Raw genomic sequence first — 15,303 nt, forward strand, 5'->3', positions numbered from 1 at the left:
GGCATCTGGGGCATCTCAAAGTCAGAGAGTGTGGAGGGGTGGGGCCTCTGTTAGCTGGTTCCACCGAGTCTTCTCACACACGTGCACCAGAATGGGCTACCCTCCTCACCTGCTAATGTCCTTAGGTCAAGAGACCAGCCCAGACATTGTCTGTCAGCCCAGAGTCAAAATTCTCAAAACAGACAGTCTGACTGGCCCATCCTGTCTGAGTTGTTGGTCCCTGGTTCAGTCTGCCATCGGCCAGGGTCAGGGTCATGCAGTACAGACACGGTTTGCTAGGGCCAGTTCTCAGGGAAAGGAGACGGTGTGCATGGAAGACACTTCCAAGATGCCTATTAAATTTGTCTTGAACTTGTTAAAATGCACATATCTGGGCCCAACATATCTGGGCCCGAACCAGACACTTAATAAGTTTCCCTGAGGATTCTTATGCACAGCCAAGTTTAAGAATCATCTAGTTTGGATCTTTCTAGAGCAGCACTGTACAGACTTTAGTTGTCATAACTTCTTATTTGCAAAGTGAGAAATATAGTCCCTACACCCGTGACCTTGGGGTGGTGGGGGGGGATTAGTAGCGTACTCTTTCTAATGAGTTATGGAGACGTGATGAAACGCCAGACAGACCATTAGAATTCAAAGTCGGAGGTGCTATTACAACATAGAGGCACTAGAGGGCACCCTTGCCAACCGCCAGGGCCAAGAATGCAGCACAAAGCAATCCCTTCAAAGACCCAGGATTGAAGGATGCTAATTAAGATCTGTGCCCCAAGGGTGCACACGTGCACCGAGGTCAATCTCTGAGGTCAGGGAAGGGCTCTTGTTGGGTACTTTTGCCTTCAGCATGTCAAGACATCATTCTACAAATAGTGCTGTAGCTCTTACTGGGGTTTTTTGCTGTTTCACTGCCTGGGTCCCCAGGGAAACTGCAGGGATCAGGTGAGTAATCCGTAAGCTCTTCTGTCCCTGTCTTGGAACACTCTTCTTATCCTGCTTTGCTATCACTTTTGTGGGCTTCAGTCCCTCCCACCAGGCTGTGAGTCCTATAAGGGCAGGGCCATGTGCAACTCACTCCTGTAGCCTCAGGCTCTGCCTGACACAGAAGAGGCCCTGAGAAAATGCTCTAAGAAGGCCGTGCGGGGCAGGCTGACCTGGGTACCTTCCCTACTGATTCATGTGACACAGGCATGTCATTTCACCTCCTAGAGCCTTGGTTTGCTCAGCTGCAAAATGGGCAACATCACCGCATCAGGGTGTGAGTCTCAGTCCATAAACTCTGTTTGCAGGACATACCACTTTGTTTTCCCGTGATTGAACAGAATTTGTAATTTGAACTCCTATTCTGCCAGGTGGCAGAGATCACCCTAAGCCTACTGAGGGTCCCCTTACCCTTTGTCAGTGGGGTCACATTTTGGGTCCAACAGGCGTACATGGAGCTGATGCACAGAGAAGGGCACCCTGGTCTCCACTGACGTCACTCTGTGTTGATCTGCTTGGCTGAAGACCCGATATCATTAGCTGTTATCGTGCATCAGAAAGGCCCAGTGGCCTAAACAAGAATCTCTGCAGTAGGTAGTCCTGGGTTAGTAGGGCCATGCCATGGTGTCTTTCTGTAAGATCCCTCTGCCACCGGGATCTGCCGTGGCTCCAGCTACCAAGTCTGCAACCCCATAGACAGAAGGGAGAAGGAGAGGAAGATACCGCAGGCATTTCCTGGGTGTGGCACTGAACATTCCCATTCACACCACATTGGCCAAAACTTAGACACATAACCACATATAGCTGCAGAGGACCCTGGGAAATGTAGTCTTTCTTCTTAGAAGATGTGGACTCTACTTAAAATCAAGGTTCCTTTACTGGGGATAAAGGGGGGAATGGACATGGGGGCTGACTAGCACAGTGCTCAAGGCTATGTGTCTCTACTGCTCTCCGAACTCTCTCCCATGTCTCCAGAATTTGTCACCTTCCCCTGCCCAAGACCTCAGCTTGAGGATGGGACAGGGCTTGGGGAAGGGAGCTGGGGGGGGGGAAGGGTAAAAAAGAATGTATTCCTCCCTCTGCCCTAGGACGCAATAGAGGCTAAACTCTTTTTTCTCTAAATATATTTTTAGTGTGAACTATTTCAAACCTACGGTCAAGAATAAAAAATAATATAACGAACATTAGTGTACCCACCAGCCACTTTGATCAAATTTTGCCATTTTCATATTTGCTTCAGATTTTAAGCAATTAAATATTACAGATAAAAGCACAGTCTCTAGTCTTCTTCCCTTGTCTCTTACCCCACATCTGGCCCCAGAGGTGCGACCATCCTGAGGTCAGTGTTTGTTAGTCCTTTATATGTTGTTTACTCTTAATACACATTTATGTATTATAAATGTTACAAAGTGTTGTTTTACAGGTTCTTGAACTTTATATAAATGGTTTTTACTATATAAGTCCTTGTGCAACTTGCTTTATCCTCTCAGCGTTGTCTTTGAGATGCGTCCACAAAGATAACAGCCATTTTTCAGGGCTGGCTTGTTGTGTGGTATAAGACTATACCACATTTACTTATCTATTCTTTTGACAAAGGGTTGGCTTTTTGCAATTGTTTGCTATTCAATGATGCCACAATAAACATCTTTGTACATGTCTCTTTGTGCACATAAACAAGAGTTTCTCCAGGCCAGTGGTTCTCAAAGTGTGGTCCTGGGACCAGCAGCATCAGCATCATCTGGGAACCTCTTAGAAATGCACATTCTCAGGCTCCTCCTCAGACCTACCAAATCAGGGACTCCAGGTGGACCCCTGCGATCTGTGCTGTAATAAGCCCTCCAGGAGCTGCCAGTGCATGCTAGCATTTAACTGCTGCTCTAAGGTTTATACCAGAAGCCAAATTGCTGAGTTTAAAAGAGGCACTTTCTCAAATTTACTAGATACTGCTAGATTTTTCTCTAAAGTTTACACTTTTATCAGAAGTGAAAGATTCCCCTAATCCTTGCCAGCCCTTAGTAACATCAGGACTTAAATTTCTCTGCCAGGTGGGTGAGAAGTCTGGGCTCTGTTAAATTCTCGGTGGATGATCTTCTCTCTCTGGCCCCAGGAATCCCTCTTACAACATCATGCTTGCTCTCTGCCCTCTGGTCCCTGCCAGGTATACAGCTTTGGAAACACATAAACCTTTATTCTGTAGCCCTGTTGCAGTTTCTCTTCCCAGGACAACAGAATCAAGGGCACTGCCACTCTGGCCTAGTGCCTGGGGACAGGACCCCAGAAAACGTGTTAGTTACTGTGTACCTCCTTATGAGCCTGCCTGGATTGGCCAGGCTCCTCGGTTGTTAAGCAACAGAAATAGGGTTATCAGCAGGATCTGGGGGGCTCACAGAATCCAGGTTGCTGAAGATCAGGTCTGGGGAAGTGGCAGTGCTGTAGTTGGGGAGGGAGGAAGGGCTGGAGGGATCGAGGGAGGGAGGGAATACGAAAGACCCCAGTCAGGCCTGGGCAGAGCCTGCTGTGCCTCCACCGTGACTCCATTCCTATGTGTCCCTTCGCTCTTTGAGTCCCATCCCCAGGCTTTGGATAGGCCCACCCTCTGGTGACTTGAAGAAGGGCTGGGCCTCCTTGGTCTCTGTTCCAGGGGGAAGGCACCAGGATTGCCTTTCACCAGGACCTCACACAATGGGGAATTCCTCTAAAAGGGAGATGGGGACCAACAGGAATAGGGGAGAGGCTGGGAGCTGGAAAGCCAAGAATATCCCCTGCTGGGTGGCCATGGGCCTCAGGTGAGCCAAAGCGTGTTACCGGTTCATTAAACGTCTGACCTTTATGGTATAACATGAGACAGTTTAATGTTTCCCCAATTGCTGCCTCTATGGAGCTGCCTTGTCCTTTCTTGTCCCTCATGACATCGGCCACTTCCTGACTCGCTCCCACCTTCTGTCCCCAGTGGTCTGCCTGCTGCCTCTTACTGCTGCGCACCTGCCGGCCACCAGCCTTCCTGTGCAAGGCAGCAGCAATACCACTTGAGCCTGGCCACTCCTAAGGTGCCCCTTGCCACTGAGCACCCCTCATGCTTGCCATGAAGGGTGTGCAGGCTCTTCTGCTGTCTCCACGCCCAGCTTTACTCTTCTCTCTCCTGGTCTCCTTTTCTCTTCTCAAAGAGGGGTGGGAAGGGAACAGATTCACAGGGCTATGGATGCAAGTTTATGGCCAACTGGGGCACGAGATGTTGGTACACTTGTCTCTGTGAGGGGTTCCCTTGATCTCCTCACTTGGTTTGGAGGGTTGGGAACAAAGGAAAAGCCACAGCACCGCCACCACTTCCCCAGCTGACACTTCTCCTAACTCCTGAGTCCCTTCTCTAAGTGGTCAGCATAATCAGGATCCTGAGGTGAGGGTCAGGGTAACAGACACTCCCTATGAACCTTAGAGAATCGATCTCTCTTTAGATTTTTAGGGTATTTCCACCTCTTTCTCCCCAGGTTTGGGTCCTGGTTGCCAATTCTGGGGCAACAAAAAAGCTTCTCCCTCAACGTGCTATACCTGATGATGGTGGCAGTGAGAAATGGAGTTGTTAGGTTGGCAAGACAAACAGAATGAAAGACTCGGAGCCGAACATTATCAAGCAAGGGAGTTGACTCCAGGGAACCTGGAGGGGAAACTGAAAGATCAGTGTTCCGCCCTCTTACAGACTAGCAGAGGCTTTATACGGTTTGTCTGGGGCAGGGGGCAGCTATTCTGAGCACTCAGCATTCCGTAACAGCTTTGCAGGTTTTTGTTGTTTTTTTGTTTCATACACGATGTTTTTATTGGAACACACCGGCCTTGAGGGAAAGGGAGGGGGCAGGGGGACGGGGTGAGGGAGTAGCAGATATTCTTATGTTAAGCTGACTGTGAGGCCTAGTAAGAGTGTTGGTCAGAAACTGAGCAGGAGGGCTAGGGTTTCACCCCACCCTGACAGGCATACGAACCCCATGCACACTCGAAAATATGGGGGTACTTCAAAAAGCTCGTGGAAAGATTCATATTATCTTTTAATTCTTTTTTCCATGAACTTTTTAAAGTAGCCTTATCCACACTACTTTAGTAAAGATGAAGTGTGCCTGTGAGTAACAGAAAACTGCAAGTAACAGTGGTTTAAACAAAATAGGCATTGATTTCTCTGTCATGTAACAGTCTACTCAGGCAGTCCAGGGCTGCTATAGCAGTTCTGCCTTCCTCAGGGACCCAGGTAATTTTTATCCTATTTCACCATCCTCAGAATATGGTTTTCAACTCATAATCCAAAATGGCTGCTTGTGCTCCAGCCGTCATGTTCACATTCCACACAACAGAAAAGATGAGAAAATGGCAAAGGGCACATCCCTGCCCTTTAAGGCAGCTTTTTAGAATTTGTATGCACTGCTTTACCTTACATCCCATTGGCCTGATTTTGGTCACATGACTATCTAATTGCAAGGGAAGCTGGGGAATGTAGTCTTTTGTCTGGGTGTCCATGTGTCCAGTTAATATCCCAATAAAACAGTTTGATCTGCTCACACATTTGGTTTGATCATCTCTCTCTTCCTTTCTGCCTCCTTTCACCCTGGTCTGGATAGCAGTGGGCACTGGCCTAGGGGGCAACTGCACAGGCTGTGTAATCTGCTCAGAGGAGAACGGCTGCTCCACCTGCCAGCAGAGGCTCTTCCTGTTCATCCGCCGGGAAGGTATCCGCCAGTACGGCAAGTGCATGCACGACTGTCCTCCCGGCTACTTCGGCATCCGTGGCCAGGAGGTCAACAGGTGCAAAAGTACGTGGCTCGCACCTTGTCCTCTGCTAGTGCTGGGCTCCTGGGCACTACTGACTGGCTCACATCTCACCCTCTCATCCCAACACAGCCAGAGAGGAAGTAGGTGTATGCCTGAGCCCAGACTCTGAGATACTTGCTTGGTTCCGGGCTGGCTCTTCATCCCTAGGCAAGTGAGTCTCCTCTCAGCCTTAATCAGCATTAACAGGGCACTGATAGTTCCCAGCACTAATAGGGCAGGTTCTAACCTAGTGTGCTGTGTGGCCCTGGGCGTGTTACTCCCCTTCTCTGGGCCTACCTCAAATGGGAAAAGGAGTCCTAACTCTAATTTTCACTATGACCTGGGACAAATCATCTCTATCTCTGAGTCTTGGTGGAAAAGGAGCCAAGGATCCTCACTCCCAGCCCAGTTTAGCTGTGTGACTTCAAGCAAGTCACTTGCTCTTTCTGAGCCTCCACTCAAATGAGAAAGGGAGTTCTTCTCACACGCAGCTCACTTTGACCTTGGCCAAGTCTGGGCTTCAAAGGAGACACTAAGTCCTGACCCCAGTGCTACAGAACCTAGGGCTACTCAGAGACCCCTCCCACCTCAGGCAGACCCAGAGGACACCCTCCCAGGCAGCTGCCCTCACCTGTGGTGTCCCTGGTCTATTACAGAATGTGGGACCACCTGCGAGAGCTGCTTTAGCCAGGACTTCTGCATCCGGTGCAAGAGGCGGTTTTACCTGTACAAGGGGAAGTGTCTGCCCACCTGCCCGCCGGGCACTGAAGCCCACCAGAACACACAGGAGTGTCAGGGTGAGTGGGGGACCTCCTCACCCTGCCTGCTGCCCCTCCCTCCCTGGGAGGAAGTCATGTGGAGATGGGAGGCCCACCAGCACCATGTCAGGTCCACCGGCTACCTACACATAGTAATCCTGCAAGACACTGGTGCCAGCATGATTATAATAGTAATTATAATCATGTGGTTATGATTACTATTACTACCAACGCTGGCATCATTACTACAAAAGGAGGCAGCAGGACACAGAAGAAGAGCACCAGTTTTGGAATAAGACAGACCTGGGATCAAATCCTAGCTCTTAAAATGTACCCATTAGTGATCTTAAGCAAGTCACTTAAGCTCTCTGTCCCTCAGTTTCTCCAAACGTTTAAAAAAATTACAATAAAACATAGAGCCTACATCAGGGGGAGGGGGTGCTCCTGAGGATTAGATAAATTAATACAATTTAAATAACTTAAAACAGGAACTAGCGTGCTGTAAATGCTCAATGCTTGTTGGCTGTCATTATTACTGCTCTGACTTTCTGACGGCTCCTCTCCAGACTTTCGTCTGTGAGTTCCTCTTCTGTGGTCTGGCTTCACACAAGGCTGCTCCTTGACCTTCTCACCCGAACCCTCCCTGGGCTCACGTTCACAGTCATTCCAACAGCTGATGGCTCATGACTCACTGTCCCCACGTCCCTCCCTGAGCAGCCCACCTGCCCTCTGGGTCCCTCCTTCTCCCCCAACCCTCGTCTTCAGCCTGGTGCCTCCTCTGGGTTTCCTCTGTCAATAACTAGCGCCACGACCCGTGCAATGGCCAAGCCCGAAACACAGGCATCATTGTTGAATCTTCTCTTTCCCTCACCCTCTACCCAACCCGCTCTGTTCATTCATTCACCCAAAAGATATTTACTAGAGAGTCTGCCATGGCCAGTCGCTTTCCTGGATGCTGGGGACGTGTTAGTGGGCAAAACAGACAAAGCCCTTGGCCTCCTGGATATGACATTTCGGTGGGGAGACAGAAGTGTGACACATGCATAAATATGTAATATGTCGGGTGGCAGAAAGAACTTTGGGGGAAAAAATTAAACAGCATAAAGCTCCCAAGCCCACCCCACTCCTCACACCCCCTTCTGCCCACCCCACCCCACCTGCCACCTTCTCCCCACCCTCTGCCCATCACAAGACCATGTGGCCTTAGCCTCCTGCCTGTCTCCCTGCCTCTGGTCTCACGATCTCCAGCCAGTGCTCCACCCAGCAGCCAAAGTGATTATTTCAAAATGACAGTCTGCTCAGCTTCCTCTCTGCCCAAGGCCCTTCAGTGACTCCCATGACTTCGTGCTCTGGGTAGTCTGGTCCCCATCTGCTGGCCTTTCAACCCCCATCCCTTTATTCCTCCCCCATTTGGGTTTCAGCTCTGGCTGGTCCAGTTCTAGACAAGAACAGAGGGCCAGGTCATCCTGGGGACTTTGCTGGTATTATTTCTTCCTCCTGGTTCACCTACTGCTCCTCCCAAACCTGGATAATCCCCCTTCCCTCCCCCCTTACTTCAAGACTCAGTTCAGGAGTCTCCTCCTCCAGAAAGTCTCCATGGTCCCCCTTGCTGTGACCCGTGCCTCCTTGGGCTCCCACAGCTGCCTGTCATTCCCTCATTACTGTACTATGCACCCCCTGCCCTCCCAGCCTGACATCTCTAGGAGGTGAGTTCCAGGAGCAGGCCCAGGTCTGTCCTGTCAGCTGCTGCCCCTCAGCACCAAGAACAGCACCCGGCACCCTATTGGTGCTTAGTCTTTACTTGTTAAATGAATGCATCTAGTAGCAGGGCTGTTATTCTAAGGTCTGGAGACCTGCTTTCTGCACCACCCCCCTTCCCTGTTCTTGAACTTGCTGTATCCATTGTGCAAGCCCCGTGCTGTGTTCCCTTAGCAAACTCCTTACCTGCTGTAGGCCTCAGTGTCCTAATCTGCAAAATGGGGGTATTCACAGCTACCTGTGTTCTGTGCCTACCTCTCAGGGACTCTTAAAAGAATGTGAAAAAAAATATATATATATATATGTATTTTTTAAATGACCCCCTATTAAGAACTTTTATGTCCATGACTCTGGCTTCTAGCCCATAGCAGTCTGTGCATGCTTTAGTGTAGCTCTCATCCCAGGCTATTATAGTTTTTTCAAAATCTCCCCTCTGCTCCTAGTAATAGACTGAGTCCCTTGCGGGTGGAGGGGGTGTATCAGGGGACCGAACCCTTGGATCTGAAGGACACTCACTGGCAACTGACTCTGTCTGTCTGTCTCTCCCTTCACCCCACAGAGGAGTGTGAGCTGGGCCCCTGGGGCAGCTGGAGCCCCTGCACACACAACGGGAAGACCTGTGGCTCAGCCTGGGGCCTGGAGACCCGGGTACGAGAGGCTGGCCGGACTGGGCGGGAGGAGGCAGCAGCCTGCCAGGTGCTTTCCGAGTCAAGGAAGTGTCCCATCCAGAGGCCTTGCCCAGGAGGTGAGCACCAGGATGGCATGTGGGGCTGCAGCAGGCAGGGCCCACAGGTGACTTTTACTGGCCTCAGGATGCTTCCTCCACAAATAGCACCTGTAAGGCTGCCTGAAAGTCCACACCATTGGCCATACCTTCATTAAGCATTACCCTCCCCAGTGTCCTTTCAGGGGAGGGTCTTCCTTGCTGGGGTCAGTCCCAAGTACACTAGGAAGATTGAGCTTGTCAGGAGTTCTCTCCTCTCTCAGATTGACCACCCCTCTTTTAATAACAAAGATTTTGGAACATTCTCTTTACTATTCTGAAATGAAATTCATAGATAATGTAACTCATTTGCACAAGTGTTTTTTGTTGTTGTTGTTTTGGGTGTTTTTTTGTCCTTTTTTGTGACCGGTAAGGGGATCCCAACCCTTGGCTTGGCGTTGCCCGCACTGCACTCAGCCAGTGAGCAAACCGGCCATCCTAAATAGGATCCGAACCCGCGGCGGGAGCACCGCTGCGCTCCCAGCGCTGCACTCTCCCGAGTGAGCCACGGGGTTGGCCCCAAAGTGGTTTAAAAAAAATAAAATAAATCAGTATAGTTCCTTAACTGTAATATAGAAGAGGAAGGAAAAAATTGCATTATGGAAGCGCTCCGGCCCAGCATGCCAGAGAACACAGTGAAGCAGAATCATGGTGAAGGCTGTAGCCGTGGTCAGCGCCTCAAATGCACAACCACGTTGCCATCAGAGATGCGGTTCCCCAAACAGTGACTTATGATTATTAAAGTCCAACCAAACTGTTTGACTTCTTGACTGATACGGTACTAGCAGTCCTAGAATACTCAGTGAATGGAAGTGTCACCTGGCATTTGTATGTAAAACAGAGTTAAGCTCTGAGCAAGCAGATTTTTCAGCTCCATGAGACTGGGCAGGATGTGAGAGAATTGGATGGAATAGGGGACCACTCTCCTTTGTGGGGGACTGTCCCATCCAGAACCCCTGATCCCTGTCCACTGAATGCTAGTGGGAGCTGCTTCTTTGTGACAACCCGGACCACTACACAGATTTCCAAAGTAGCACCTGGAGGCTGTTCAGAATCACTGATTTAGATGGAAGAGAGGCTGCAAAGTGTGGTTGGTAAGATGCAAACCGTCAGTAGTAATAACATGGAACTAGCGATGTTAACTGCACCTACCGCGTGTTGGGCACTATGCTAAGTTCTCTACAGTCATGAACTCATTTAATCTGCGCAATGACACTATGAGGTAGGTATTGTTATTATCCCCACTTTACAGATGAGTGGACTGAGACCAGAGAGGTTGAGTCACTTGCTCGAGGGTCACACAGCCAGGCAGAGGCAGCAAAGAGGAATCTAAAGACATGTTTAAGGGGGAGGGACCTGGGGCCAGGCCACTCGGGGCTCACAGCTGAGAAGCGTTGAAGCTGGGATGTGAACCCGGGATACCACTGTTTCAGAAGGACTTGTGGTGTCTGGGTTGGAAGTACAGATAGCAGAGATGGGAACCTCTGGGAGTCATGCTGGGCAGTTGGGGACAGAGCGAGGTTGATATGGGACCAGAGAAACTAAGAGACTCCAGACCCAGGGAAGCACCCACACAGACAGACAGACAGTTCTCTACAGCCCTTGTTACTGTGGCCACACCTGTCATGGCATCTGAGGGCTGGTCTCTGATTGGCTGGGGGAGAAGGGGAGGTGTAAGGATCAAGAGAGGAAAGTTCCTCCCCAGATACTAACAGCAGCAGCAGCAGCAGCAGCAGCAGGAAAGCGCTGACCACACGCTGGCTGGGCGCGGGCTAAGTGCTTTGTAAGCACAGCTCCTTTAACCCCACAACAGGCCTGCTGCGGCTCCCTGCACCACCCAGGTCTCAGCTCAAACATCACCTCCTCAGAGAGGCTCTCCGTGAGTTTCTCCCCACCCCCCACGAGTCACTTTCCGTCACATCACATCGTAGTACTTACAAGGACACTTCAAAAAGTTCAGGGAAAGATTTGTATTATCTTTTAATTCTATTTTTCCAACTTTTTGAAGTACCCTCATATGTCTTTCTGAAAGAATCTTGCTCATTCTTGTGTTTGCTTGTTTAGTGTCTGTCTTCCTTACTAGAATGTGATCTCCAAGGAGAGCAAGGTCTTTGTCTGCCTGTTCATGGCTGTCTCTCTAGTTAATGCCTAGAACAGGGCTTGGCGTGTACTAGGTGTCCAGTTAGTATTTGGTGGATGGATGAATGGGTGGGTAGGTGGGTGAGCAGATGAATGGATGGGTGGATGGGTGGGTGAGAAGGTGGTTGGGTGGGGGGATGGGTACATAGGTGGGTGGATAGGTGGATGGGTATGTAGGTTGGTGGACAGATGGATGGGTGGGTAGGTGGGTGGATGGGTGGGTGGATGGGAGGGTGAGTGGGAGGATGGGAGGGTAGATGGGTGGGCAGGTGGGTGGGTGGATTGGTGGGTGGGTGGGTAGGTGAGTAGGTGAGTGCATGGGTACATTGGCAGCTGTCAGGCAGGCATAGGGAAGGAATAGGAACCCAAAGCCACTCACCCCCACATCTCCACCTCCAAAGCTGTCAAGGGCCACTCTGGCAGCACCCACACCCTGTCCCCAGATGCTGTCTTCACCTGGGGGCTGCGCAGTCAGCCCAGAGCTTAGAGTGGGAATCTGGCTTCAGTACCCCCAGAGGGCTTGGAGGGGTCTGGGGACCCCTAGAAATAGGCAGCCTGACCTAAGGGGATGATTCTGAATCTGCCCTGTGGAGGGAGAACCCAGGACTGGAGCCGCAGCCCTGACTCCTGGGAAGACCTGCACACAGTTGACACTCAGGAAATAAAACTTCCCTCTCCTTGCCATGGGGCTCTGAGGTCTCTAACTGCCTCGCTGTGTGCCCTTGCACACGGCTCCATGTATGGGGGACAAACGACGTCTAAAAATGGCCTACGTGTGGAGGTACTTTGTAAACCAGAAAGTTAGGGCTGGCCTTGCTCCCGACCACACCTCAGTCTTGTCACCTGTTGATAGTAATGACAAACAACAGCTCAGAAGAGCACTCCAGGCGGCAGGGTTAGCGCAGCCAGTGGGAAGGTGTGAGCCGGCCTGGACCTGCTGTGAGGAGGAGCAGAGAGGAGGCCAGTGACTGGGGTGAGGGGTCAAGTTGGAGGGACTGAGAGAGGTCAGAGATGAAGTGGGGTCGTGCAGGCCAGGGAGAGAACTCCTACTCCATCCAGTGAGCTGGGAGCCACTAGAGGAGTTTGGGTACAGGGGCACCAGACCTCTTTTGCTCTTAAAGCATGCTGGGACTCTGTCCACTCCTGCCAGCCATCTGGCCACTGGTCACTCAATTTGTCCCCTCTGCCCAAGTTTGCCACCTAGAAGTGAGAGCGCAGACCTGGACTCCGGAAAGCCCAGTTTAGGCTGTGCCACTGAGCAAGTCACTCCCCTTGCTAGGCCTCAGTCACCACGTCTGAGAAATGGGACTAATCAGATATTTGTGTTAGGAGCTCAGCCCAGCTGTACCAGGGGTGGTGGGGTGGGGGACACAATGGGGTTGAAGTCAGAATTAGGTCTTGGATTTGCCCCCCAGCCCACCCATCTCCACAGAGAGGACTGGGTGAGGTACAGACCCCCCCCCCCCCCCCCCCCCCCCCCCCCCCCCCCCCCCCCCCCCCCCCCCCCCCCCCCCCCCCCCCCCCCCCCCCCCCCCCCCCCCCCCCCCCCCCCCCCCCCCCCCCCCCCCCCCCCCCCCCCCCCCCCCCCCCCCCCCCCCCCCCCCCCCCCCCCCCCCCCCCCCCCCCCCCCCCCCCCCCCCCCCCCCCCCCCCCCCCCCCCCCCCCCCCCCCCCCCCCCCCCCCCCCCCCCCCCCCCCCCCCCCCCCCCCCCCCCCCCCCCCCCCCCCCCCCCCCCCCCCCCCCCCCCCCCCCCCCCCCCCCCCCCCCCCCCCCCCCCCCCCCCCCCCCCCCCCCCCCCTGTTGTGAGTTTCATGTTCTTGGAGCACTTGGAGCTGTGCTGGCATGTGGCAAGCACCAGCTAAATGCTAAGTTATTGCTGCTGTCGTGTGATTTTGAAGGGCAGAGCCTGTGGCGGGGAGGTTGGCACAGGGATCCAGGCAGAAGGTGCTGAGTCTCTAGCAAAGAGCCTTGTAAACGGTGAAATGAGTGCACGTAGGATGGTCATGGGGGCCCCCAGTAGGCCACCCTAAGTCCTGATGGGGGTTCCACGTGAACCTCCAGGCCAGACCAGATGCCTGGCTCAGGCAGGCCCTCAGCAAATTAATGCTCCTCCCACCCCCTAAGGAGCTAGAGAAAGGTGTTCAGTTTGGGGCAACTTATCCTACAATCCAAACTCTAAGGAGTGATTGCAAAGTCAGCACCCGCACGTCCTCCTGAGCCCCGTCCTCAGGGAGTCGGAGCCGGGGATTGGGGAACCTTCCAGGACCTAACTGGCCCTGCAGCCTCAGAAACACGCCCTGTGCTCGTGTTACAGAGAGAAACCCCAGCCAGAAGAAGGGCCGGAAAGACCGGCGCCCGCGAAAGGACAGGAAGCTGGACCGCCGGCTGGACGTGAGGCCGCAGCAGCCTGGCCTGCAGCCGTGACCGCAACCTGACCGTGACCGTGACCGCGACCGCGACCGCGCACTGCAGCTCGCTGCTTCTGCCCTGCGCTTTCCTTCCTCGCTGCTGCCGCCACCACTGCTTTCTCTTTTTTTCCTTTTATCTTTCCTTCTCCCTCACCTTCTCCCTTTTTTTGTCAGTATACCTTTTCTTTCTCTTTTCTCCTTTATTTCCTTCATTTCTTCCATCGTTATTTCCCTCTCCCCCTCCCTTCTTTCCTTCCTTCCTCTTCTCTCTCCCCTTTTATCTGTCTGCCTTTCTCTTCCTTTCGTTTTTCTTTTTCTTCTTCACTGTGTCCTTCTCTCTCTCTCTCTCTCTCTCACACACACACACACACACACACACTTTTAAGAGACAGACTGTGAGCCTGTGCCCTCCCTTGCAGCTCTCTCTATCTACTCCTTAAAGACAGCAAACATCTTTTTCTAGGCCTTTCCCTGACCCTGTCCTAACTCCACGTTTGCAGAGAAGGGGTTTCTGTGGGGCAGGGCCCATGCTTCTGCTCCAAGAAGACCCCAGAACCCAGGGCTTTAAGCGCCTCATCCTCTGCGCAGTCCCTGGAGGCCATTTCCACAGCCTTCTGCCACCCAGCTTCCCCAAGGAGCCCACTGGAAGAGGCTCCGAGGCCTCCCGAGGCCCGGCCTGTACACCTTCCCCGGCTGCCAGTGGAGGAGCCATGCTGAGGCCTCTGACGGGACAGCCAGCCCCGCATCTGCCAGGTCCATCCTCCTGGAAGCTGCCTGCTGTACCCGACCAGCGCTCTCCCACGGTTCCCATGCCTCTTCCTCCCAAGCTGGCCATACTCCAAAGGCCCTTGGGGACTCAAGCACTGGATCAGGTGGGGCTGTCACCCCTGGCAGAACTAGCCAGTCAGCCCAGAAGAGGCCATCAGGCTGAAAGGAACTCTGAGATTATCCAGCCACTTCATTTCCCACCCCGGCACCTCTCGTCCATTGCACCCATGGAGAAACTGAGGTCTGGGAAAGAAGGGACTTGCCCAAGGTCACACAGGGAACACATGCACTCAGCTTTCCACCTGACGGTACCCTACTAGCACATCCACAGCTGAGAGGAAACTTTGGGGGTCTGTTGGGGAGGGGATGAAGGAAATGGTTGGGTCAGGAGCAAGACCCTGCACTCACCACACCCACCACTGACACCTGAGCATTTGCGTTTCACTGTGACACCCCCACCCCAGGCAGGAAGAACACTAGGAGGAGTCCCCAGGTTAGACCAAGCTTATGAGCAAGGTTATTCTCACTGCCTGTCATTCCGCCGTAGGGAACCCCCCGCCTCCTTTGCACCCCAGAATCCCCAGGAAGGGGCACTCCTGACCTGCATCGCCATTACCAGCTGGCCTGAACTCACCAGGCTCAGCAGCTGGGAGCAGAGATGGGCAGAAGAAGCAAGAGGCTGAGCCCCGAGAGGCCCACGGTGGTCTGGGGAAGGAGGGCTGGGGGCTTGGGAGAGGCTCTAGGTGGTGACATATCACACCCCCCACCCCAGGAGAGTGTCCACCCGAAGATCTGCCTGCACCTGGCAGATGGGGATCCCCTGGCACTGCTCCCTCCCCTTTCCCCCTCACACCACCCTGAGGACAGCTAGAGCCCCTCCTCGCCTGGCCAGGCCACCAGCCGCTTTACTGCAAAAGCTTGTGCATCTGAGATGCTCTGTTGC

The 15,303-nt window shown here is 52.9% G+C and overlaps 1 protein-coding gene across 2 annotated transcripts in view; it reads left to right on the forward strand.

Moving 5' to 3' along the window:
• RSPO4 (R-spondin 4) overlaps positions 1–13,636 on the forward strand; it is a 39,113-nt gene extending 25,477 nt beyond the window's left edge. Inside the window, exons 2-5 of one of the 2 annotated variants that reach the window (XM_008590166.1) lie at positions 5,577–5,768; positions 6,423–6,563; positions 8,842–9,027; positions 13,499–13,636. In XM_008590166.1, the coding sequence (XP_008588388.1) occupies positions 5,577–5,768; positions 6,423–6,563; positions 8,842–9,027; positions 13,499–13,608 (629 nt within the window). In that variant the 3' untranslated portion in view covers positions 13,609–13,636. Of the gene's footprint in view, positions 1–5,576; positions 5,769–6,422; positions 6,564–8,841; positions 9,028–10,026; positions 10,113–13,498 lie in introns of those variants that run through there. The other variant, XM_008590167.1, reaches the window with a different exon arrangement.
• Positions 13,637–15,303: the final 1,667 nt, after the last annotated feature.

This window comes from Galeopterus variegatus, unplaced genomic scaffold, assembly GCF_000696425.1.
Source record: "Galeopterus variegatus unplaced genomic scaffold, G_variegatus-3.0.2 Scaffold5892, whole genome shotgun sequence".
NCBI lineage: Eukaryota > Metazoa > Chordata > Mammalia > Dermoptera > Cynocephalidae > Galeopterus > Galeopterus variegatus.